Source organism: Carassius gibelio, chromosome A18, assembly GCF_023724105.1.
Source record: "Carassius gibelio isolate Cgi1373 ecotype wild population from Czech Republic chromosome A18, carGib1.2-hapl.c, whole genome shotgun sequence".
Classification (NCBI taxonomy): Eukaryota; Metazoa; Chordata; class Actinopteri; order Cypriniformes; family Cyprinidae; genus Carassius; species Carassius gibelio.
Genome location: NC_068388.1, coordinates 5,099,619 through 5,127,136, shown reverse-complemented (window position 1 = coordinate 5,127,136; position 27,518 = coordinate 5,099,619). Strand labels below are relative to the sequence as shown.

At 34.8% G+C, this 27,518-nt stretch overlaps 1 protein-coding gene across 2 annotated transcripts in view; it reads right to left on the bottom strand.

Moving 5' to 3' along the window:
- Positions 1-27,483, bottom strand: part of LOC127934749 (voltage-dependent calcium channel subunit alpha-2/delta-1-like) — a 92,517-nt gene extending 65,034 nt beyond the window's left edge. Inside the window, exons 1-3 of one of the 2 annotated variants that reach the window (XM_052532321.1) lie at positions 27,299-27,483; positions 11,184-11,265; positions 10,854-10,970 (exon numbers count right to left, since the gene is read on the bottom strand). In XM_052532321.1, coding sequence (XP_052388281.1) covers positions 10,854-10,964 — 111 coding nt within the window. In that variant the 5' untranslated portion in view covers positions 10,965-10,970; positions 11,184-11,265; positions 27,299-27,483. Of the gene's footprint in view, positions 1-10,853; positions 10,971-11,183; positions 11,266-18,818; positions 19,291-27,298 lie in introns of those variants that run through there. The other variant, XM_052532320.1, reaches the window with a different exon arrangement.
- Between the last annotated feature and the right edge of the window lie 35 nt (positions 27,484-27,518).

Genomic DNA, 27,518 nt, shown 5'->3' with positions numbered 1-27,518 from the left:
TTTTTTTTTTTTTTTTCTGAAATTAAGTCTAGATTTTGCCCCAAAGAAAAACACCACCTGCCAAAAAAAAAAAAAAAAAAAATAGTCAAGTCTGCAAAAGTCAGACATTTTAATATAAACAGGTATCATTATAGACCAAATAATGTGAGCTATGCCACATTAATTTTATAAAACCATACTCTTGCTGCCTATTAACAATGGTCAATATTTTTTTACTTTTCTATAATTTTATGACATAATTTCTTCATGAGTATCTATCATCCAACCATGCATCAAGACATAAACAGAAGGGGCTGAGATTTCTGAGATAAGAAAAAGAATCACAGAAAGAAAGACAGAACTAGTGTTGGTGGTTCAGACTTCAGACAGCATGTGTCTCAAGTGAAGCAGGCCGAGAATGCAAAGCATCCAATTTGGTGCATTGGCCAATAGAGACGAATCTGGGAGTATTAGAGTAGAGGATTTATGGGGCTGTCTGTGGCCTAACTGAGCTCTAGGGATAGATTCCCTCTTCCCAGTGGCCTTTCACAAAGGCCAGCACACACTGCTGGGCACAATAAAGATGAACCATCACCAACGGTTATTACTTGTTGTCGTGAGTGTGTACTCATTTATCTCATGATTGCAAATCACCACACACACGACCACCCACACACACACTCTCACTCTCACTTTCACTCAGTCACAACACTATAATTACAGCTCAGACAAATCATGACAAAGTGACCCCAATACAGCATAACAAAGTCCATTCAATGATCGCTACTGAGGGATCATTCAAATAGTTGAATAGCAAGCATTAAAAGTGAAGTGTGTGATTTTTACTATAAAATAAACTGCAATATAATTTCTCCCATCCCGATATTATGTGCTGCGACAACTATAGCAGGTAAGTAATTTTATATTATAGGTTAACGTGCCTGAAAAGAGTTAACAATGGATATTTACAGTCATTTTGTCATAAAGACACTTAGAATCTACCCAACAATGACATTATGTGCTTGCCAGCTTCCAACTGGTCTTAGTTCAATTGCATTAATTTGCATAACTAATTCTCAATGTGCAGCTGTTCAAAAGATCAAGTTGGCAAAGATTTGTTTAATGTTTTAAGGTATCACCAAGACCGCATTTATTTGATCAAAAAGATAGTAAAAACAGTAATATTGTGAAAATGGTAAATATAGTGAAACTTATAGAGAGTTCACCAAAAAAAATGTAATTACCCCATTTACTCAACCTTAAGCCATCATACTGTATAGGTGTATATGACATTCTTCTTTCATACATTTTTATTTTTAAATGAACCATCCCCTATATGAATATATTTTAAAATGTAATTTATTTGTGTGACTGTGAATTATTTTTTGGCATCATTACTTCAGTCTTCATTGTCACGTGATCCTTCAAAAATCACTCTTATATGCTAATATTCATATGTAAATTATTATAACACATGAGTTGTAACGTGTCTTGTAGCGTTTTATTTATTCATTCATACTTTATTCATGGAACTTGAAAGCCACTGGTCATCATTCCCTTTCACTGCATGGAAAAGAGAAGTGTGAATATTTCATTTTTTGTGGCCTTTGGAAGCAAATAGGCCATACAGGTTGGAATAACATGAGAGTTAGTATATTATAACAATTTACATTTTTGGATGAACTGTTCCTTTAAGTTGGGAACACACACACATACAGGTGCATCTAAAAAAAAATTATATCATGAAAAAGGTATGTATTTTTTGTAATTTAATAAAAAAAGCAAACTTTCTTATATTTTTAGATTCATTGCACACAAACTGAAACATTTAAAGAGTTTTCCTTTAATTATGATGGTTCAGACTTACAGCTTAGGAAAATTAAAAATTCAGTATTTAAAAAAAAAATTTGAATTTCCATTTTGAACTTAATTAGTTTGATTGATTTGTTTTGTATAAATACTGGGTACCTCTTGGGCTAGTTTAGAAGATGCAACCACAATTATGGGAAAGACTAATGATTTGACAGTCATCCAGAAGACAATCATCAACGCCTTCCACAAGGAGGGTAAGCCACAGAAAGTCATTGCTGAAAGGGCTGGCTGTTCACAGAGTGCTGTATCAAAATATATTCATAGAAAGTTGACTGGAAGGAAAAAATGTGGTAGGAAAAGGTGCACCAGCACTAGGGATGGCCACAGCCTTGGAAAGATTGTCAGGAAAAGTTGATTCAAGAACTTGGGAGAGTTTTACAAGGAGTGGACTGAAGCCGGAGTCATCGCATCAAGAGTCACCACACTCAGAAGTCTTCAGGAAAAAGGCTACAGCTGTCACATTCCTAGAACCAAGCCACTCCTGAACCAGAAAAACTACAACAACAACAAAAGCATCAGAAGCATTTCACCTGGGGTAAGGAGATAAAGAACTGGACAGTTGCTCAGTGGTCCAAAGTCTTCTTTTCAAATGAAAGTAAATGTATCATTTCGTTTAGAAATCAAGGTCCGGATTAAGACAGTAGAGGCACAGAATCCAAGCTGCTTGAAGTCCAGTGTGAAGTTTCTGAAGTCAGTGGTGATTTGGGGAGCTGTGACGTCTGCTGGTGTTGGTCCATAGTGTTTAAATCAAGTCCAAAGTCAATTCAGCCATCTACCAGGAGATTTTGGAGCACTTTATGCTTACATCTGATTTATGGAGATGCTGATTTCATTTTGTAGCAGGACTTTAGCACCTGCCCACTGTGCAAAAAAACACTTGCAAGTGGTTTGCTGACCATGATATTACTGTGCTTGATTGGCGAGCCAACTCACCTAACCTGAACCTCACAGACAATCTATGGGGTATTGTGAAGAGGAAGATAAGTAACATCTGACAAACAATACAGAGGAGCTGAAGGCCCCTATCAAAGCAACCTGGAATTCAATAACGCCTCAGAAGTGCCACAGGCTGATCGCCTCCATGCGATGCCGCATTGAAGCAGTAATTTGTGCAAAAGGAGCCCAACCAAGTATTGAGTGCATAATTAACCCTTCTTTTGAGATCTTGAATATTTCTGTTTTGTAAATCTTTTTTTGATTGATCTTTGGGAAAATATTCAAATTTTCTGAGATACTGAAATTTTTATTTTCCTAAGCTGCAAATTATAACCATCAGAATAAAAAAAAAAACTCCTGAAATATTTCAGTTTGTGTGTGTGAAGAATGGGGAGGGGGACTGACGGGCTGTTTTGCCTTTATTTTGATTATTAAAATATAATTTGATTGTCCGCCGGTTCCCGCCTCCTTCTTCCCGATGATCATGTTTTATATTGTTACAGTGTGCAATGAATCTAGAATATAAGAGTTTTTTTTTTTTTTATTAAATTACAAAAAATGAACATTTCCATGATATTCAAATTTTTTAGATGCACCTGTACACACACCATCTTTAAATCAAATGTTAAATGTTTGAATACCTTTGAAATCCTTTATACAGGAATGAGTCCTTCCATAAAACAGCACAGATAAGCAGTCCAAGCCTGATAACATGTCAATTAAATGGGAATCTGATCTGTGAATTAACAACTCCATTAGAGAACAAAGTAAAATAGAAAAATAAACAACAAAATATAACGCAGATTTCACTGAGCTGTCAGGGCTTATTAAAAATCCTCAATACACAGCGTGCATTGATATGAAACTGCTGGTCGCTTGCAGAGACATCCGAACATGATCTTTTCAAGACAACCCCGTAGCCACGTACAACATATTTTTACGTAGCTGAGCTATGTTCAGCTATGCTGAGTATATCATCCTGTGCTGTTCAAGACTGCATTCTCTGTCAGCTTTTGCTTTGAAAAGAACTGTTGTGTGGCTCCGACGGTTGATTACATGTGTGTAATGCGAGTGAAAGTTCCTCTGGGCTGCTCCCGTTTGATGTGAGGATATTCACAGAAGGACGAAAGGCAGCATCTGCTCCAGACACAGATTCAGTAATCAAGCACACTCATTACAAGCCACAAACACACACACACACAAGGGTGCAAGCTGATGTCCCACACACACACACACACACATAACAAGATGAAACACCAATAAAACGAGAGACGATACGACTTATGTATATAACGCCACTGAAAATAGAGCAAACGGCACCAGATAAGTGGCGTCTGACAGACGTTAGATTACATAACCGATATCACAGTCTGGCAGATATGTGAAAACATCCAGATTTATGTTGGAGAGCACACATAGGCAGTGTTTGATTTTTATTTTCTCATCTTGAGTTCTTCTAAGCAAGAAAAATTTGATCTCATAACTCTATTGTCTCTTCTAGAAAGCAATTCGACTAACATCAATTAGACTAAATCAAATGGAGTCTACAAAAAAGAAAAAAAAAACTCAATATATAGGATATTTAAATGTCATAAACAGATTTATCCACAATTCAAAAAGTCAAAAATTCAAAGTCATATTGAATATTCCACTTTTAACTTCTAGAACAATTCTCCAAATATCCAGAAATTTTAAATACCAACATTAATTTTACATACCCTCAAATAAGTCATGCTATGTCTATTTAAATACATTTTAGGAGAAACATCAGAAGAAAAATTTACTAGAATAGAAAACACCATTTATAATTAGGATTTTTATTAATTAAATTTAATTTAATTGTAATTTTCTTTTAAAAAACATAAATTATCTTACTGACCCAAAACATTTAAATGGTAGTGTATTAACAAATTATCAACCCATGTCACTTCCAGTTTTCACCATCCTATCAACTTCAAAAGTAAGTCTTTCCCTGCTTTGTTTTTCTCATTGAATATGGGAGTATTCCAATAGTAAAGTTTCTAGTGTTCATGCATTAACATTAATCCACTTGGTTATGAATGCAATTTAGAATGCACCCTGTTGAATAATGCACCAGGAAATGTATCAAGAAACAAAACAACATACATTTTGATTTCATGCTGACTTTAATTCTTCCGAGCAGACAGAGCAACCTTTGAGCAATAAAAGTCTCCTCTGGGGGTGGACTTCATGCCATTTGTCTATAAGAAAGGACATATTTCGCCTAGAGGTGAGGGATCCCAATTTGAGATGGTGTCAGAAGGATCACACTTTAGCTGTGCTTAATGATCTGACAGAGAACAGGCAGATTGGGATGCATGCACACGGGGCAGAGAAATCATTTCAAGTGTCAAACGAAGACCATAAGCAAGAGACAATAGCTTTGCCCCAAGCCTTGCTTCAATCCTGCGTGTACAACTCTCTCCCACGTACACATATGAAGGTGATTTTATTCAGCTTGTAATTACTTTTCACATGGCTCTTATAAACAGTCAAACACAAAAATACATTAATAATTCAGTTTTTGAGAAGATCCACACCCAGCACTCATTATCCAAAATAAATAACACGGCCAGACTTAATAAACACCAACACAAGAACTGGAGGACAAAAGCCATATCGCTTAGATGTCACCGCTGGCACTGTAATAATTTCAATAAGATTAAACGGGTCAAGAACTGAGTATGATTCATTAACTGGGGTCATGTTAGAAAGAAAAAATTATATTTTGTGGAAAAAATAAAAGTATACCACCATTGACATTACCGTAATACAAAAAAGGCATTGTTATTATTGTCATTTGCAAAATATTTTGCATCACAACAAAAACCTTGATAATTAATAATTTTTTTACTGTGCTGCAGTTACAAATTACTACAAATGAGAATAAAATCTAGGAATGCGTATAGGGGCAGAACATTTCCAATAAATCTCCAGGAAACTTTCCAAAAAAAATCCTAAAAAAGTTTCAGAAATGTTCCACCCCTTTTCAACCATAATCAAATCATCATGGACAATGATAAATGCAATAAAGTAATTAATTTTGGGGGTAAATACGATAACTTTAAATGGCAAAATTACACACACACACACATATACAGTACATATATATATACACATACACATACAAACAAATTCATTTTATTATGCATAGATATATAGAGCTTTTGCTTTTGATTGCACAATTTACATGTATGTACTGTATACATATAAACATATTTACATATTTTTGGGGCGATGCCTTCTTTTTAATTTATGGAGAAATAATTGTTTTTAAGAGATGAATCCACATATCTGCTCATATATCAGGCTGGTACTTTTTATTACAACGTCATTCTCCTTTTTCTAGTAAAAGGGTGGAATTAAACTTCAAACAAATCATTATAAAACAGCTGAACATTGAATGCTTCTATTAGATAATTCTCTGATCTAGCTATCCATCCCCCTCTCACAAACCTCTCAAACAGCACAGGGACAACAATGATCTATTCTCAAACAAACGCCTCACATCTATTATAAATAGGAATATGAAGTGGGGTGAATTATTCACTATGATTTTCTGTAGATAACAATTAGGTGAAAAATTACAACTTCCACTGCATGACAAAATGGATATTTACTGGAGTGCAATGCCTAGAAGCAATCATTTCCACAGTAATTCTGCTTGGTCTCAGTACGATATTCAACATCGTCTCTTATGAGATCTGTTAACAGAAAAATATGGACAGAACTGTGAAAATCGGAACAGCCCCCACTACAGATTGGGGAAATGTAAGTCAATTAGGCGATGAACATTTCTACTTTGCAGGACCGAACAGACAAATATGTACAATCTAGAGAAAATTATTAAACAACCAAAAAAACTTCATCCCACAGATGGAACAAATGCCTTTTAATTAGGCAGTAAACATTTCAGTAGCTGGGAAAAGTTGGACTGTAGGCACGAGCAGCAAACAGTAACATATGATGGGGCGTCTGGTCTCAGTAAAGCATCCGAAATAATTTGAAGTCATGGGAATTATGGGATATACAGATGGTGGAGAGGATCCTTCCTGAGCCCAGCGTGCGACAGGACCCTGCGGCTCAGTACGGCCACTTAAGTGTACGACCTGCTGAGCACCAACATGCCCCAGGATGAGTGTAGCCGGCTGGAGGCTGGTTATCTCAGATACGGTGTTGATCAAGGGGAGGAGAGGGCTGTTTAATAATGCATGTCAAACCAGACAGAATCAAACACAGGGCTGAGACCGGACAAGTCTCAGACAACCAAGCCTTAGGATCGATTACCTTAGCCCCCTGCACGCACACATACAAATACAGTCACAGCTGAAAAGGATGATGGTTGTAACCTGGCTCTGATCCCTGTCTTACGATTTCAAATACAGTATGTGACACCACTAGTGAAAATGCTTCAACTTAGCAATTTTCTATTTAAAACAATGTTGTTGTTTTTTTGCATTATATTATATTATATTATATATATATATATATATATATATATATATATATATATATATATATATATATATATATATATATATATATATATATATATATATATAAGCTGAGATTTTTGAGATCTGATTGTTATTATTATTATTGTTGTTATTGTAATTGTAAATTATTCTAAATAAAAATTAACAGTATTGCAAATAACAATATTAAAATAAAATGTAATAATAATAATGTATTATTATTATTATTATTATTATTATTATTATTATTATGGCATTTTAAATTATTTTAAATAAAAATGAATAGTGTATGTTTAATATTAGTATTAATATAAATTCTGAATAATTACAAATAATAATAATAATAATAAGTACAAGAAGAACATTAATCATATGAATGTATTATTATTATTTTAATTGTAATTTAAAATTATTTTAAATGAAAATGTATAGTGTTTTTAATAATCAGATTAATATATATTCTAAATATTTTCAATCGATATAACAAATAAGAATAATCTATTTTTTATTAGATTAATCAACATTGTATTACTTTTATAGAATAATTTATAATGAAATAATAATCATAAATCTTTTTTTAAATTATTATAAATAAAAGAAATACAATGTCTTATTAATAATAATTTGTTGTTGTTGTTGCTGTTGTTATTATAAAGACAAATGCACAGATATTAACCACAGTTATGATTTCCACCTTTCCACACACCAGGAAAAGTCAAAGCTCGCTCCTGGTAAACAGTCACATACCTAACAAATAAAGACAACACAACACATGTGAGAGGCAGCAATTTATTTACACGCTGCAGAGCTATCTCTAGTGGCTGTTGACCTGTGATTATTAAAAACACACCATAATGAGGAAAAGAGCCTTAGAGCACGTGTGACACACAAGCATCCGTTCCCAAGCTTGAAACCAAGCTGTGCAGCGTTTCATCTACATTATCAAAGCAGATCACAGAAGTTGAAGCGGAGAAAGCTGAGGGTTTGTGTCTGTGTTTTCAGAGAGAGACAGATGCTAAAGTAGTCCTTTATTTAGTCAGCTGACGGGAGCTTTAGAGGAAGCTATGCCTCCGATTAAATATTTTTTTTAAATCACAAAAACAAACTGGAAAGGATTTTTGGGGAAAATAATAGATTTGCATTTCCTTAAGGAAATAGCAGTGGCTTGGAAGAAGAGAAATAATGGTGTTAAAGTTTTAGCCAAGATTAGATTCTAAGCTTTAGTTCTGTCAACGAAAAGCCGAATCAGAGCTCAGAATCTTGTCAGCTGTGCATGAGAATCAGCACAGAGCTTGACACCATCTTTGTAGTGTAAGGGCGAGTAAGGTTAAATAGATGCAAAAAAAATAAAATAAAAATGCATCTATGCAAATTAATGCAAAAGACAAATCACAATTCAGTACGCAAAATATAATAAAGTCATCACTGTCAGTTAGATTTCCAATGCCAAACATTCTACAGTAATGGGGAGTTGTTTAAGATTAATTGCAAAAAAAGAGAAGAAAAAAAAAATAAACAGCAACAAAACTAAGTAACTAAAACTGAACTAAAAAAAAATATTAATTGGTTATACTATTGATTAGTACTATTTTTTAAAGCACATAAAATTTAATAAATGACAATCAAATTAAAACTGAACAATATGAAGCTAATTAAAAAATATTAATACAAATATTTAACAAATATTACTTAAATAAAACACTTCTATCAAGATTTGATAGTCCACTAGGTGTAAACCTGAATGCTAATGAAAAGCAAGAGCATACATCTGATTTGAGATGTCATTCAAACACGAACAACACAGGGTGAATTACATGACAAAGTTTTTTACTCACCCTTTGCTTAATGACATCACAAAAAAATAAGAAAAAATATAAATAAAAGCAATCAATACTGTTCACACCAAAAGCCTTTATATACAGCTAAATACAGTAGCAAAACATCTCCTCATTAGTGTCTTAGCAAAGGACTTCCCTCTGGCATTTCCAAGAAAAAGAATCAATATCCAGTCTTGCAAAACCTCAAATGAAACCATCACTCCATCGGCCTGCGCTAATCTTCCTGTCCGTATATTTAAGGCAATAGTGTGACAAATTGTAAGGTAAAAGAAGATTTAAACTATTCTAGTGAAACATTTAAGTCAATGTTCTGGAGAGGACGAGAGCTGGGGGGATGAGAAACAAGAGCACAAGTGTCTTATTGAGACAGATGTGAGTGAAAGAGAGAGGAAATTCCCAAAGGTCTGTCTGTCTGTCACTAAAAGACGAGAGAACACCTGAGTAATGGGCTGAGAAGAACCGGTCCAAACATCCCTCTCCCTCTCCTGCCTCTCTGCAAAGACAACAACATTATTCACACAAACTAATACAATCATCGGCCGACAGCCTTGACCACTACTGAGACTTTCTCTGCATGCTAATGGACCCAGGGATAGACAAATCCCACACACATAAACACAGCAGCCATGCCAAACCCCTCCAGGTCTGCAGATTGGCATCAGTGAACCAGGGAAAGCCTGACAACATCTGCTGCAGCGGGTGCTGACAACCAGAATCTTTCAAAGGATGATAACAATTATAACCCGCAGGCATCCATCTTTCTGTGGCTGTGCCATCCAAAGGATATGCCAGCTGGCGTGTGCGCAGACACACATGTGAACAAGAGCACACACACATAATCATTGATGCTTAGATCAGATGCAGGTCAGTACGAGCTAGAAGAGGGTAGATGCAATTTTATTTTGCAGTCTATGGGGCATCTGTTCAACTCCAAACAACAAGCAACTCAACAAGCTTCCTAAAATTAGACCTACGACCAGGTTTACAAATCACAGCTGACTATCTATCTGTCTGTTTGAATATGTATTTTAAAAATCTGTATTTTATATGTGGGTATACAAAATATAAAAAATTAAAATTTTAATTTAAAAATAAAAAAAGATGAAAATGAATTTTCACTAACAAAACAAAGTTTATTACAGCTTAAAAAAGAAATATATATATATATATATATATATATATATATATATATATATATATATATATATATATATATATATATATATATATATATATATATATATATATATTTTTTTTTTTTTTTTTTTTTTTTTTTTTTTTCATACATTAGAATATGTTTTAATTAAAAAATTTCTGAGCATAAAATAATGATCATTAATTTTTACCATGATTTTTTTCAAGTAAATATTCAGTTACGCTGAATCTGGAACATTAAAGAAGACACTTCACTTGCATTCAATATGCTTTCTATACATATAAAATCACTTTTATACATGCAATTTCATGTGGACACCAAAATGGGACATCTCGTCTTTTACCCATAAATACACAAACTATTTATCCTATTCAATCATAAATTATTTATTTATATATGTGTATGTGTGTGTGAGAGAGATTCATATTTTATGTATTCTGTTATGTACTATGAATCACAGCGTTATATGATACACTTTTTAAAAGTTTTATGTTAACACATTTACATATCATGTAGATGTATATAATTTGATGCTTATGCAACAATAAACAAATAAATGAAGCAGGATGGTTTTACCTCTAGAGCTGTGGCTCGCTTCTTCAAAAAATCTTCTATATTCCGTGCCGCTGTTTCCACAAGCTGTGCCGCATTATTTGTTTTCAAAGTGAAATAATTCTGATTATCCATAAAGATCTGCCATAACGGAGAGAAAAAGACACTCATTAGGGCCTCTGGTAATAAAGTAATGAGATGACGGTTTACTGGTAATGGCTGTTTTGACAATTAAGCATGCATAACTCTCACTAATGATTTATTAGGGTGAATAGACATTAAAAAACACATCATTCAAGATGTATAGGAGAGTGTGTTTGCGTGGTAAAGTGTGAAGGCCATTGGATCTCTGACCTGTCTTAGATTATTCCCCGCGCTGGCTGTGTCTGCTAGAGAAACCAGCTCCTGCTGCAGCTGATCTACCCATTCTTTTATCCTGCAAACACAAGCACTCATATTAAAAATACAGTTACAATCTAAATATATACCTAGAGGGGTCAGAAAATATGAAGGAAAAACCTTAAAGTCTTAATCAAGTAACTAAACCACAGTCCTGAAGACAGCTACATATGTGAGTCAAATTGAAAGTAATTTGCAGTAAAAAAAAAAGTTACAGCAAATGTGATCTCATAACAGGTGCTTTTAAAATGCATGTTTTAAAAATAGTACGAAGCAGCTACAGACAACTAAATAGTCAGTTAGCACACTGCAAGCAAGTAGCCTACTCAAGATGAATAACCTGGTGAATGCACTAACAACCTGTCCTTCAGAGCAAACACAAGACGCTTAAAAACGAGTTTCCATCAGAAATGGCTTTAGGGATCACTTGTTGTGGTTTTATAAGTGCTGTGCTTACTTTGAAATTCGTGTGACCTTACCTGATGGTTTAAACTACACAAATCACTCATTTATTTGAGCAAGATTCCTTCCAAGACGTGGCACAAAAATTGATCAAGCAAGTCAAAACCGATAAATGCTCAATAAACTTGGACATTGCAAACATAGCAGATAGAGGACAGGAAAACATGAAAATTGCTCCTACCTGGAAACTATCAGCAAGCATATGCAAAATAAGAACATTTAGCAAGAACTTCAAAATAAAAGCAAAAAAAAAAAAAAAAAAATCTTATTTGTATAACTGTTCATCTTTTAAACTATAAATGGTTGTCTTCCTGCTATACATTAGGCAAAATTCTAGGAAGTCTCTGGTTCCAGTGACTGCTCCAAATGGTTATACAACATCCAATTAATATGAATAATTAATACTACTCTACAACCACATTTGAAAGGAAACTCCCTTTCTTTATGATATTCCATGATGTGCCTATATACACTGCAAGATGAAAAAGAGAGTGAATTCATGGACATCAGGATGAAGTCACATGTCTTTCATGGCCTCTGTGATCACAGATCTAAAATTACCAAAACCATGATGAGAAATTCAGGAGGTGTTTGTGAAGTGTGAAGTCCATCAGAGAACTATCTTATCATTAAGTTAGTATTAAGTAACATATCTTGAAGAAATGGATTTATGAACTGTGATCCTATTTGAAACACTAAATTGTTTTTATTTAATATTCATTTTATATTTTAGCGAAATATTTTTGAGGACATAAAAAAAGGTATTTCCTTCAAATTAAATGTTTCCTTTCCTTATAATTATTATTATTTTATTTATTTATTTATTTATTTATTTTTAAACATCAACTAATCAAATAAATGTTTCCACAAATATATTAAGCATCACAACTGTTTTCAACTTTGATAATAATGAAAAATTGTATGCCAAATCAGCAAATTAAAATTATTTCTAAAGGATCAAGACTGGTCTAATGGATACTGACAATTTTGCTTTCACAACACAAAAATAGGGAGGTGGAAAAAAATCATTTTTATATTAAAATAGAATACAGTTATTTTAAATTGTAATGATATTTCAAGTACATTACTGTTTTTGCTGTATTTTTGACAGAAAAACTGCAGCGTTAGTAAGCCTTTTTCTAAAAACATTATGCAGTGTATATTAAATCCTTTTTTTATCTTTACTTATTAAACATTCTCAGTCACTCTCACTCACTTATGCTGCACAGAAATATTCTGTAAAGCATTCTGCCCTCTCGTGTATTATTTTTGTGAGGGAACAAAAGACTGCTGTCTGCATAAAAGAAGCTGACTAGCAAATGTTCAGTGGTTTTGTGGTAGCAGAGGAGGCCAAGGACTTACTCTCTTTCCCAGAAGAACAAAAGCACACATATCCACACCAGCCATCCAAGTTTAATTCGTGAACCCAAACCTTCAATACTAGTATAATAGAACCCTCCGGTGCTCTCTGTATTGGGGCCAGAACCGAATTTGAACAGGGAAGTGAAAAAAGAATTCTGAATTAAATATAGGCTCCTCCATTCTTCTCCTCTAGCGCTCATTCTATTGTTCTGTCATGGACCTTTTTCCTCAGGGGCTGGAAAAACAGAGGCACAGATGTAGGTTGCAATGAGACAATCTGCTGGATGAGGTGCTTTCTAACGAGCAGCGGCTATGGACAGATATGGTTATAGCAGCACTTTTTTAAACTAAGTCTGCCAAGTCAAAATATCCTGTTTGCAAGAAGTTGCCTCCAGCAATGTAAAGTCCCACACTCTTTAAAAACCCCTGTAAATAAGCCATTACCAGTCAGACCTCCTTCACTCACAGGGCTTTGGCTGGCTCACAGGATGTTGAGTACACAGGATGTTCACTAGTAAACTTGCAACCACACATGTTGCCAGGTTTTATAGTGGAAAGAAATCTGTAAACTTTCTCACAACCGCCATGCTTCACTAATGTGCCCAAGTCTAAATGTCTAACAAAGTAATAGTTTACCCAAAAATGAAATTTTGCTGAAAATTTACTCACTGTCAGGTCATCCAAGATTTTGGTGAGTTTGTTTCTTAACTGGAACAGTTTAGGATAAATTTAGCATTGCATTATTTGCTTACCAATGGATCCTCTGCAAGTGAATGGGTGCCATCCAAAAGTCCAAAAAGCTGATAAAAACGTCACAATAATCCACAAGTAATGTACACGACTCCAATCCATCAGCGAATGTCTTCTGAAGCAAAAAGCTGATTGTTTGTAAGAAGCAACCATCATTACAGAGCTTTTATTTTAAACTGTCACTTCTGGTCAGAATATAGCCATAATCCATAATTACACTTTCTTGAAGTGAGATAGTCCATCCCCATGTTGTCCTTCCACTTCAAAATCCACACGAACTGTTTTAGAAAGTTTCCACTTGTAAAGTGTGCTTGATCTGAGCATTTTTCTCTCCTGATTCAGACCAGATGACTTTTTCATGGAGAAAGCAATATCATGGTAAGAGATCTCTAATTTTATCATTATGCATGTTAAAAACATCTCAATGATGGATTACAAACAATCAGCTTGCTGCTTCACAAGATGTTAATTTATGGACTAGAGGGATATGGATTATTTGTGGATTATTGTGATGTTTTTATCAGCTGTTTGGACTCTCATTTTGATGGCACCCATTCACTGCAGAGGATCCATTGCTGAGCAAGTGATGTAATGCTACATTTCTCCAAATCTGTTCCAACAAGGAAACAAACATTTAGCAAATTTTTATTTTAGGGTAACTATTCCTTTAACTTGAAGCCTGATGCAAAATGCATAACAGAAGTATCTACTGTAAAGTGTACAGCTAATTGCTTTAGATCTTTTAAGCATAATTATAATTTAAGTTCAATTATATTAGAGTACTTGCATTATTCTTGCTATGCATCAAAATGTTCTTGTTTTTTTATATCTTTAAAGGTGTAGCTATGATGTTGCAGTTATTCGTGAGAACACACAGTGGTGCATTTTGAGGGCATAATTAATGCAATAAGAATACTTTTATAATATATAATACATACAGGCCTCAAGTGAAGTGTTATCTAATTGTTCATGTATCTTTCAAGGAACATCCAACAGCGTTATCTTGAATTAAAAGGTATCTGTCTAGTACTGTATGTTAGATAAAAAGTCTAGTAAAAGAAACAGCCACAGTTCTTTACATGAATTCTGCTAAAAAGGTAATTTGTCTGTAATCATAATGAGTTTATTTTAGCAAATTTGTGCTTTCATTCACTTCCATTTGCAAGGTCCATTCAGAGATTTCCCTGCGCTCCTATAATACGCTATGTAATCCCTTTACAGGCTGAGGATTAGCGCTCATCTGACAGGGGATCACAACTTTGACTCTAAGCTTTTTTTTTCTTTTTAAAGAACTTGTGTAAACTTACACTATACAGTTGCTGCTAGGAACAATTAACGATTTTAGATCAGTGAACCACAAACCTATTTTTTAAGGGGGCACCAGTAGTCAGACTTGAGTCAGTTAGGGCACATAAAACAAAGCTATAATGCCACTAAACTTTTTGACATATCCTGTTATCCTTCTTGTTTAGTTCTCAGGGAATATATGAACTAAAAAAATATATATATATATATCTTAAATGTAACATAGGTCTGTCAAATACTATTCGAATGTTTGGGGTCAATAAGAAATTTTGAAAGAAGTATCTTATGCTCACTTAAGGCTGCAATTATTTGATCAAAAATACAACAAAACAGTAAAATATTATGACAAATTAAAATAGTGGTTTTCTGCTAAATATGTTTGAAAATGTAATTTATTCATGTGATGACAAAGCTGAATTTTCAGCATGTATTACTCAAGTATTCAGAGTCACACGATCCTTCAGAAATTATTCTAACATGCCGATTTTGGCCTGTTTGTCTGCAAAGCCTCTATTATAAATACTTAAATAAATAAATAAATTTAAAAAACACGTACCACAACTAATGAAATGAGGTTGAGTAAATAATATAATTTTTCTTTTTTGGGCCGAACTATTCCTTAATATGGTATATGTCTTTTATAACATATGCATTTGTGTGCTTCTAAATATACTGTTTATTACAGCATAACATATATCTTGTCCTCTCCACAGGAGAGTGGCATCCCTGTGTCATTAAGTGGACCAGTGTGGGACTTAGGGACAGGTGTCTCTGGCTGTCAGGAGGACAAAGTTACAGTGATCACCTGCATCATCTCTCTGTGGGAATTCTCCCTCAGTTCCCTTTCGAAAAAGTCTGTTTCTGCACTAATACTAGCAATCGAAAGAATCCAGAATAGCAGCTTGGATTATGTTGCTCCAAATTGAATGGATTAGTTATTGAGTACTCTTCACTTCCTTTACAAGTCTGAAACACAGATGGAAAGGGAAGCCAAAAGTGTTTTATTTGTTTGTTTGTTTGTTTTCTTTTGTCTTCATGTACATTTTTTCAAGAACAGAAATAAAAGTAATTGTGGAATGCAAAAATGCACTAAACTATAAACGGTGAAAAAGTATTTATCAAAAATTATTAAAGAATTAATCCAAAAACACAAAAAGGAAATATTTGTTGCACTGAAAAATATTTGGATATATACATCGATTTTTTGTGCTTTAGAATTAATAATTTACAGTATCTCTCACAACAAATAAAAATGGTTAAGTACATGATGTAAGTTAACATTAACCCTCAGGCCATCCAAGATGTACATGAGTTGGTTTCTTCATGGGAACAGATTTTGAGAAATTTAACATTACATCACTGCTCAACAATGGATCCTCTGCAGTGAATGGGTGCCATCAGAATGAGTCTAAACATCTGATAAAAACATCAAAATAATCCACAAATAATCCACACCAGTCCAGTATCTTGTGAAGTGATTTTTTTACTTCGCTGTACTTTTTTTTTTCTTTTTTTTTACTTTTCTGCTAATTTCTCTAATGATTCAGACAAGATGATTAATTACTGGTGAAAGCAATACTATGGATACAGGACTCACATTTTAGCCACAAACAGTAATTGCTTTTCACTTCACAAGATATTAATTGATGGACTGGAGTGGTGTGGATTACTTGTGGATTATTGTGATGCTTTTATCAGATGTTTGGCACTCATTCTGGAGAGTTTGTACAATTTAAACATTTTTTTTTTTTTTAGGTGAACTGTTCCTTTAAGTTTTTCCCCTGTATTTTAATTCACATTGTACTATTCTGCTCTAACCTTTTCAAGAAAACCTTTTCAACAACTGAAAATAACACAAAGGCATGTATTTTTTTCACATTATTTTAAAGCAATGCATTATTGATGTAAATTCTCAGAAATCTACCGGAAGGACCCATTTAACAAAAGCACATGTTATGCAGCACAATTACACCCTGGTTTTCTGGCCATTACAAATGTATCGCTCTACGTCAGTTCAGGCCACCCAAGAGGTTTATTTTTCCTGAACACATGTTCTAATGCAGAACAAACAGGTGGTCAAATCACGTCCAGCTTCTTACATTAATTTATTTCTTAATCTGTATCTTAAAGCATTGCATTAATGCTCTTCACACCATGCAATAAAACACATTGTGAGACCACAGTCACAATGTAAAAATACACAAATTCTGTCTATTACTGCATTTAGAAATGACTGTTTATAGATTTATAAAAGCGTGCAAAAAATATTTGGCATGTTAAGAACATATAGCATAGAAGAGACTGACAATTCCCTTGTTCTGCTGTCACAACCACCTGCTGAAACCATCACTTTTTAAGCAGCAGTGCAGACAAAAAGGGCAATTCTTCTCAGATGCATATATCCTGACACATGCTAACAACAGGAATACACCAACATATGCATATCTGGAGAATGGGCCTTCTGTATGAATTCACCATCGTTTAAACTTACTTTTCTCACAAGATACGTGTCTGTTAGTACTAGTTTAAATATCAGGTTAACAAAAGATTTGCCAGCTCAAACCAAACAATGCTTAACCATCTGTCAGGTCACAGCAGTATCTCACAAACATCATGTTTGCCATACATGGTAACAATGCACCTCTGTTTAATATTTTATGAGAATTATTTAAAGAGAAAATGAAATGGAAACCACATGAGGTAAAAGCTTTAATTTTATTTAACCTTTAAGATTAGTGTCAGTACTAAATTAAACATATTTACACAACACATTTACGAGATTAACAGATCATATCATTATTCACAGATTAAATAAAAAGAGAGCGATTAGCTGGAGAAACTTTGAAAACAGATCACCGAGTCAGTGATTCGATTTCAAGAACTGGACGAGTGAACGAATCATTCGTTTGAGCCAGTTCTTTTCAATCGGTTAAACCAGTTCACAAATTGTACTGATTCTTTTACGAATCATAGTTCAACTCCGACTCACCGATTCAGTCACACAGGTTCTCAAGAACACTAGAGGAGAAGATTATAATCAGAAGACTCGGGATATAGCTCACGAGTCACGTGGAACGCTTTTATGGTGTTTTTGGTTCTTTTGCTTGGATATAATCAGTCACAGTACGTAAAGACTGCAGTTCCAAACGTCACACAGGCTTGGAGCGTCCTGAAGAAGAGTGAATAATGACAGAATTGCCATTTTCGAGTGAATCATTCCATGACTTGATAACCCCTCCCCCAACCATTCAACATAATTCATAATATCGATTGTGAATTTGTTTGCTGTGTTATTAAACAACATTACATGTTAACACAACAACCAACAAAATGTATGTATTTTCCATTAGTTTACATGTTCGTTTCAGCGTTGGGACGTTACTGATATTATTTAGGCATGCAGGCGTCGACAATTATTGTTTATAATAAAACTATTTAAAACTAAACTAAATAAAGTGTACATATTGCATACGATGCGTTAAATTAAAGTTAAACCATACATAGGTAGGCTAAACAAATAGTTCAGTGTGTTGTACATCCAGCACGATTTAGCTACACACTCACAAAAAACTTACAATTACACTTGCGCACGTCCGAACAGATACACAGAGGCTGAATGAAAGAAAGAAAAACTGCATTTTAATCAACAGCTAAAACGCTGTCACGCTCTTCTTGCACAGACAACAACGTCAAAGTAGCTACAGTACTTACATGAGCGGACTGGGGAACTGCGATGGGCACGAGATATGAACAGTTGCGAAGAGGAACACCATCAGCACGGAGATTCTGAACGGATTCATGGTCATATCCGTTGATCTCGAGCGCACCATCATCTGTCAGTCCACACCAGTTACTTTTCTCCCGAAATATCACGTGTTGCTCTCCTGTCCTGCTGGATAATCTTATTATTTCCCGTCATCAGGTTAGAGACAGACGGGATCGGATTGGTGATGAGTGTCCTGTTGGATGGCTCTATATGCACCGTTTCATTTTACAAAAGCGCGTGTGTGGCTCTTCTGTGTGATCCTGCGCGCTCTCTGATCAAACTACTGACCCCATATAGAGGGGAGGGAGAGATCAATAGCCCAGAATCAGCGTCATTCTGCACCCACCTCTCTCTCTTGCCCTCTTATTGCAATATCCTGCTATCTTTCATCGGATCTTCGTGAAATGCAGTGGCGGTTCTACATTGAAATACACCCTGGGCGAGACCCCTTTCGAGCGCCCCCCCCCCCCCCCAACCACACACACACACAAAAAATAGCAAACAAAGTTCTGCACAAACAGCAATATTTTATTATAACAACTGTTTTCATATGATGTGAGATCATTGCATGCATGTTTCCAATTTGCCATTCCTGCACTTGTTAAATTGATGTTCCTCTTGGAAAACAATTTGCACCAGAAGCAAAAGAGGCTGTTGTTCTTAATTGAATAAATCAGCCAACTTCTTGCCATCTTTTCACCACTTACTAATGTTTTCTTAAAATATTAGTGGTGGCAACTTCTCCCATTACTCTCATTCCTACGGAAAACAAAGCCAGGTGGCACTTTACTTGGTCCTCTGTGAACCAGCTCAGTCCGAATCCTGTCAGTCAGATATGAGGGCCAGTGGGGCTCAGTGGGGGTTCAGCTCCAGGCATTTCTATCAGACAGCATATTGGCATATTACTCAAAACACATAGCAGTGAAAAAACACAGTCCTACTCATAAATATTAAAATTACATTAAATTGCAGTTGTCTTGTAGCCCACACACACACACATACACACACACACACGATATGCACACCTGAAAGCTCATGCTGGGTAGAAGTAGAGGCAAAGAGGTCTTCATCCTCAATATCAGATATTTGTGGAGACATATGTGTAGCGGAGGAGGTGGTTGGCTCATCCCGACCAGTGGCAGAGGATGCTCCAAAATATTTTAGAAGTGCCCCTGAAATTGCAATTTAACTGCATTTGAAATCAAAAGACCATAGGATAATGTTTTATAAAGCTAAAACAGCCTAGGGTCAAATTGAATCAAAACATAATAGAAGGGTTACATAAACATGCTCTTACACACTAAATGTCTGTCATTACACGCTATATCCTCCTAGACCCGGAAAAAAAAAAAAATATATTTATTTCATTTTTCCCCCATGTCATCACATTGTTTAGAGCATAGAAACAAATAGTAAAAAAAAAAATACAATGAAAAATCATATTTTATTCACATTATGCTATGGTCACTGGGACTTTAAATTATATGTATAGGCAAAAACAAAAACTTTTTGGGTTTCAGGATATTTTTCAACCAAAATTTGTATATCAATCTAACTTTCATGGAGGTGCCATTAGGTTACTGCCTCAAATTATACACATGACACACGTTTAGTTATGACTTGTAAAACTATATTTAGGAAACTATACTTAGCATACTGTGTAGCAAATAAAATGCTGTTGGTTATTTACGGGGCCTAATGTTAAACCAACTGATGGAAATGATAACTGAACTTTTAACAGTTTTATTGCAAAGCACAATATTATAAATTAGATCTCGTAATTGAGTTGAAACCAAATTATTGTTGTATAAGCATAGCAAGCATCATAGCAAAAAGGCTAACAAAGAGTTATACCCACCACCAATTAACATTAGCCCTTCATTCATGAAATGGATACTGTAATGATACAGAGACAATAGTTGCATACCTTAATCTTTTGCTCGTTTCTCCTCTTCTTCTTTTCTTTTTTTTCGAAATTGGGCACCTGGCTTTGACCTTTTCTTCTCCATCTCTGTTTATTTGGCACTCGACAATCAACAGATTTCCCATCCCCCCACCTGTCGCTCACGACCAGAAGTCAAGACTAAACCAATTCACCTTGATGACCGCATAATCGTTTTGTATTACCTAGTTTCATTTGCAGGAACTATAGGCCTGTATTATAACATTATGAATGAAATGTGCGTTATTTGGAAGAAAGTCGAGGTGTGTGACTGACTTTAGCCTATTATTAATTATATTACTAGTGTGGATCCCCCGTCCCCGTCCACCCCCGCCCTGTCCGTTCCATTTGAGAGAGACCCAGAGGTGAAATGTCGCACGCGCCTCTCGCCCCACTCCCTTACACTTCTCTCACAACACAAAGCTTCAATGGATATTTTAAGCAAGCAGGGGCGCCGGCAGCTGCAGGGAGCGCCAATTTGCCAATTCCACACACAGTGAAATGATATAAATGACGAAAAATCGCTTCGCGACACAGAGGATTTTTTTGTTTATCTGCTCGTGCTGCCGCCCCCAATGTGTCACGAAAAAATGACGCCCCGGGCGGCTGCCCGGTTCGCCCGTGCCTAAAACCGCTACTGGTGAAATGCAACCCTCTCAAGTCCCTCTCTCCTCCTTCTCCTCCTCCTCCTCCTCCTCCTCCTTCTCTTATGCTTCCTCAACACATAAGTAGCCCAACACCCTACTGAAATCAATTAAGAATGCGCACAAAAGTGCCGTGATACCCCCTGAAAGCCAAAAAAATATTGAGAAAGTGATTGGTGCATAAAAATAAACTGCAAATATTTGTTCAAAATATTTAGATTTTATAGTTATTTTACATAATACTTGTGGTTACACAACGTAGTCTATATAAATACATGTTATATTAATTTATAGTAGGTTTATTAACAAAATAATGCCATCTGCATGTAAACAAAAACAAAAAACTAAATCGATTATTCTATTATTTGATAGAATATTTATTTTAATACAAATTATATACATATAAAATATTTGCTACTACTACAACTACTACAACTAAAAATAATTATTATTAATATAATTATTATAAATATAAATTTATTACTATTATATTTATTATTATTATTATAATTATGACAATTAAAACAACGCCGCCTTCTACATGAAAATATAACATTTATTGTGTATACATATTGAAATGTTAATTATACACATTTTATATAATAAAATCATCATCATCATTATGAACATTAAAACGCCACCTTTATTCTATACGTAAAGTATTTCTTATATCTATAGCCTACATATTATAATATTAATATAAAATGTTTTATATATATATATATATTGTAATCCGTTTATATTAAATTATAAAACTAAAAACCAACGTAACTGCAAAGAACTATTTGATCAATTAGCCTATTGCCTTAAACACACTGCATTATTATGCATTATTTGCACCTGATCAATATCGAAGGCGCGCGGTAGCTTGTTTTCCACATACATTCGTGCATTATTCATTTAGGGCGTCAGTGAATGATGCATCTCCTTCATAAACACATGCGTCCACATATCATGCATGCACAGCACTCTTCTTTAATATGTAATGCAATTGTATAAATTGCAGCCGATTAATATAGCTATAATGCTTGTTTAAATTAGATACTGCTCTCTCTCTCTCTCTCTCTCTCTCTCTCTCTCTCTGTCCCCCAAATGAATTAAAGTTAATAAGCCAGCGAGCAGGGATAGGAGACAGGTCGGGGCAGTAAGCGGCGAGTTACCCAGGGATTTCGGCTTTCACCCGTTGCCTAGCAACCGCGCTCTCCGCGGCAACGATGAGTGTCAAGGCGAGGCACGTGCAACAAGGCGCAAGACTGCGAGAGAGCGCGAGCTCTATAATAGGAGAGGCCTTGTGCTTTTGTTGCCTGGTCTTTGCAGGTCCATTAGCACCCATCGAACCGAGGATCCAATAGGGCCTAGAGGAGGTTTTGTACTGATGCACCACCACAGAGAAGAGATACAGCGTGACCCTGTGGTAGCTTCAAGTAGAGAGAGTAGCCAACTACATAACAGACCAGGATAAAAGCTCTGGGCCTGCACTCGGCTAAATGAAAAGATGCTGTCCCATCATCACAAACACACTTTCTTATTAAAATTCCCAATAGGTCTTAAACAGACAGCACTGTTGTGACCTCTTTCCTCTTATTCACATCCCAGGTGATGATTAAAGGATGCTGGGAAGCAGAGTGCATGTGCACTTTGCTTGCAACCAGTTTAATGTGTTCACCCAACTCCCTTCAGTCAGATATGTGTTTATGGGGTCGGTCCAGCACACACTCTGGCAGTGAAGTGTATTAGACATCGATGTGCATTAAAAGCATTTCCAAAGGATAATCCAGGTGCATTTGTGGATGAAACTCTTTATGCCGGCTGAGTGTTGGTGTGAAGGCAAACCTTCTTCACATTGACAACTTTCTGGCAGAGATCTTCCTCAATAATTTGACTGTATTTTGCCCCATCCATTTTTCCTTCTATCCTGACAACTGCTCCAGTCCCTGCTGCACAGAAACACCCCTATAACAGGATATTTCCACCTCCATGCTTTACTGGAGGAATGCTGTTATTTGGACGGTGAGCTGTATTGGATTTCTACCAGACATATCGTCTGGCGTTGATGCCAAATAATTCAATTTTAGTCTCATCGGTCTCAGAATCTGCAAGGTGTGTTTTTGGCAAAGCTCAGTCATGACTGCAAGTGGCCTTTCTTGAGGAGTGGCTTTTTTCTTGCAACCCTCCCATACAAGCCACATTTGTGGAGAATGAGATATTGTGGTCACATGCACACAATGACCATTCTTTGTCATTAATTCCCACAACTGCTTCTTGGCCTCCTCTCTTACCAGTTTCCTCCCGACTCTTTCATCCAGTCTGGAGCAACATCCTGATCCACAGAGGGTCTGTGTTGTACCAAATAATTACCACTTCTTAATAATTTAGACTTCACTGTGCTTCTCGGCATTGATAAAGACTTTTACATTTTTTGTATCCATCTCCCTGACTTGTTTCTGTCCACAACTTTATCTGGAGATCTTTTGACAGTGCTTTCTCACCCACAGTTGATTGCTTGCTTCAGTTACAAGACCAATGACTGAAATGCACCAGGAAATAACTTTTCATGCTAAGATAATCAAAATGACCACAGCTGAAAGTCAAATTGATTTTTGTGCCATTGAGATAATAGTTACAACTGATTGAGTTTACAAGTCATTTTAGGAGGGGGAGTGATTTTTTTTTTCCAACTCAGTGATTTATTCATTTTTCTTTTTTTTTTTTTTTTCTGACATGTTGGTGTTACGTCTTTCACTTGGGTGATATAAGTTGCACTTAGTAAATACAGCTGGATAAAAAAAAAAAAAACATGTCCGTCAGTCGCTGAAATAAAATAGGTTTGAGCTTTTATTTAATTATTTATTTATAAATTATTTTATAATATTGCAATAACATAATTTTTTATGGTTTTAATTTCACTTAACTATATTAACATTGGTGCTATAGGTCCGTGAAGTTTAAAGAAATATTATATATATATATATATATATATATATATATATATATATATATATATATATATATATATACACACACATATATATATATATATATATATTATGGATTTAATAGATTTAAAAATACAATTATTCAGATTTAAATACACAATAAAAATAATAATAAAATAAATAACAAAAATACAGATATTTAATTAAAATTAAATTTGAGATAAAATTGAAATAAATTAAATATTTAAATAAATAATTAAATTGCTAAAAACTAATATATATATATATATATATATATATATATATATATATATATATAAATGAATACATCTAAAAGTACAGTAAACTGTAAAAACAACATACACAAATACTGTCTTACACATTTATATTATTACATTTTTTCACAGTATAAATTGTGTCTTTACATGAAAACATATAACTGCCTTTTAAATTATAGGATGGAGGGCCTTCACATGAGAATGATCATGTGGTCCGCAGTATAAAGTTATATTTTGAGCATGTATGTAGCATATTTATAACAGCCTGGTTTCGGTAACTCGAACAACGCGCTGATTAAGCCTGAAACAAACACAGCAGTGCCTCTTGGGAGAGTTTTGAGGAAGCTAATTAACTTCAGATATTATATGTTTGTCAAAGCAGTCCTGCTATGGCTATCGAGCTAAGAATCGTGCGCGGCGTTCGCTCGGTTTTCAGGGAAAGTGTTCTCATTTGCACAGTATTAACGAGTAATACTGGCTGACTAGACGGATCGAAAACTAGAATTTACCACGGTCTGCTGAACTGAGGATGATGAGTATCACATCCTCCTATCCGAGCTACATCGCTCCCCTGGGTCCTCCTACCCCTCACCCGCGTCTCCATGGCAACATGCCCTGCCTCACGTTACCCAGAGAGAAAATCTTATTTCGAGTCTATATGGTTCTTTTTGCTCCTGCTTCGAAACAAATCTGAGGCTATTCTGGTGAGTGGTAGTGGCAGGATTTATCGTTCTGGTAACGCTGCCTTGTGTTCCTTAATTAATTTAGCACTGACAGAGAGGATAATAAAGTATGTATTAGTGAACCTCTTTCTCTCTCATTTCCTCTTTCACTTATCAAATATGTGCATGTTTTTTGCAATTCAAACATTGCTCACAAAGAGATTTCAACCAAATCCATTTAGGCTATTTCAAAACACTGATTATTTCGTTTCAGAAACAGAAACGACAAACAGAAATCGAACAACTGAGATAATCAAGTTGTTGAAGTTTTTTTTTGAATACTCGTGTATGGCTAGTCTTCCTGTGCAATTATTAGAATTCTTCGATCTCCCTCTGCTGGCCAAACACCGTAAACACAAGCGAGTGGATCAGCAAAACCATTTCACTCACTCACACACACACACACACACACACACACACACACTATCACTTCATAACGAAGAAGACACGGAGATAGAGAGGGGGAGAGAGAGAGAGAGAGAGAGAGAGAGAGAGAGAGAGAGAGAGAGAGAGAGAGAGACATAAAATAGACAAATATGACAATTAGAACTTTTTAGTAATCCAAAGCCATACTCGATAATTTCCTTGTGATAGGCCCCTACTGCAAACTCAATCGATTAAAACAAACAAACAAACAAAATTATTGTGAAATATTATTAGAAGTAATTCATTCCTATGATGGAAAAATCATAAATTTCAGCAGCTATTACTCCAGTCTTTAGTCTCACATTATTCTTCAGATATCAGTCTTTGCCAATTTGTCCATTTATTTATGTATTTATTCATTCATTTTGTATTATTTGATTAATACAAAGTAAAAAAAAGGAATATAAATTATATATATATATATATATATATAAATAATTTATATTCCTTTTTTTTACTTTGTATTATAATACAAAATGAATGAATAAATACATAAATACATACATTATATATATATATATATATATATATATATATATATATATATATATATATATATATATATATATATATATATATATATATAAAACTGACTGACAAGTGTTATTTTTGGGTTTAGACATTACACTAATAATAAATTGGTCTATATATGCAAATAAGTAAATAAAATAAAATAAAATAAAATAAGAATCAGTAGACAAATACTCCATAAAAACGTTTTGAAAGTTGTGAGTTGAAAATTAGAAACTATAAGTGATCTAGAACCTTTATATAGTGAGCGCTATAAAGACCAGGGCCGGATTGGGACTCATTTTCAGCCCTGGAGTTTCATGCCTTAGACCGGCCCACTTTAGTTCACAACTGACTATATTAAAATAATGTAATTAAATACTCAGAATATAATTCCCTACAGCCTTGTAATTCATTGTATTTTTTTTTTAAAAAATCATAATTTCCTATTCAGTGCAAAAACCTTAGCCTACGTTTTGCTTAACAGTGAAGATTTATTAGAACAGTAAATAACAGGATAGTATAAGAATCTATTTTCTTTAAGATTTAGTATTCATAAATATCCAAACATTGAAATGAAGAAAAAAAATCTAATAAAAACAAATATATAAAACAAAATAAAAAATAAAGACTAAAATAAAATGTATTGCACTTTCTAATGACAGAATCATCTCAGTTTCATTCATGTATTGCTGAATCATCAGATATGATTAATTATCTCAGGCTCTTCATTACTATTAGTTCTTCTGAATGACAATCTGCCCATTCTGTTGTGTTGGGCTCATGACTGGAGCTTGATAACGTTACTGGGCCTTGCTCTTAGCAGAAAACGGGCCTAGAGGCGGCTGCTGCTGAAGAGCTACAAGAAAAAGTTTGATACATGAACGGTGGTTTGCAGACAATGTTGTTTTGCAATGTCGCTAGCATCTTGAACTGCTCCTAACTAACTTAACGTTAGCTTACTTACCGGCCTCGTCTTCGTTTGTTTGTTTGTTTATGTTATGTTATGTTGTGTTGTTTGCCGCATCATTTTCCAAAGCCGCCTTCTTTTTTATTCTGGCATTTTCGGCGCCGCATTTGCGCTTTCTGTTTTCCATTTTTATCTCACTTTTTTATTTTGAGCAACTTGCAAGGTGACGTGTTGGGGGCGGGGCCAAGAAATCAACAGATAATCGCGTCATCATTAT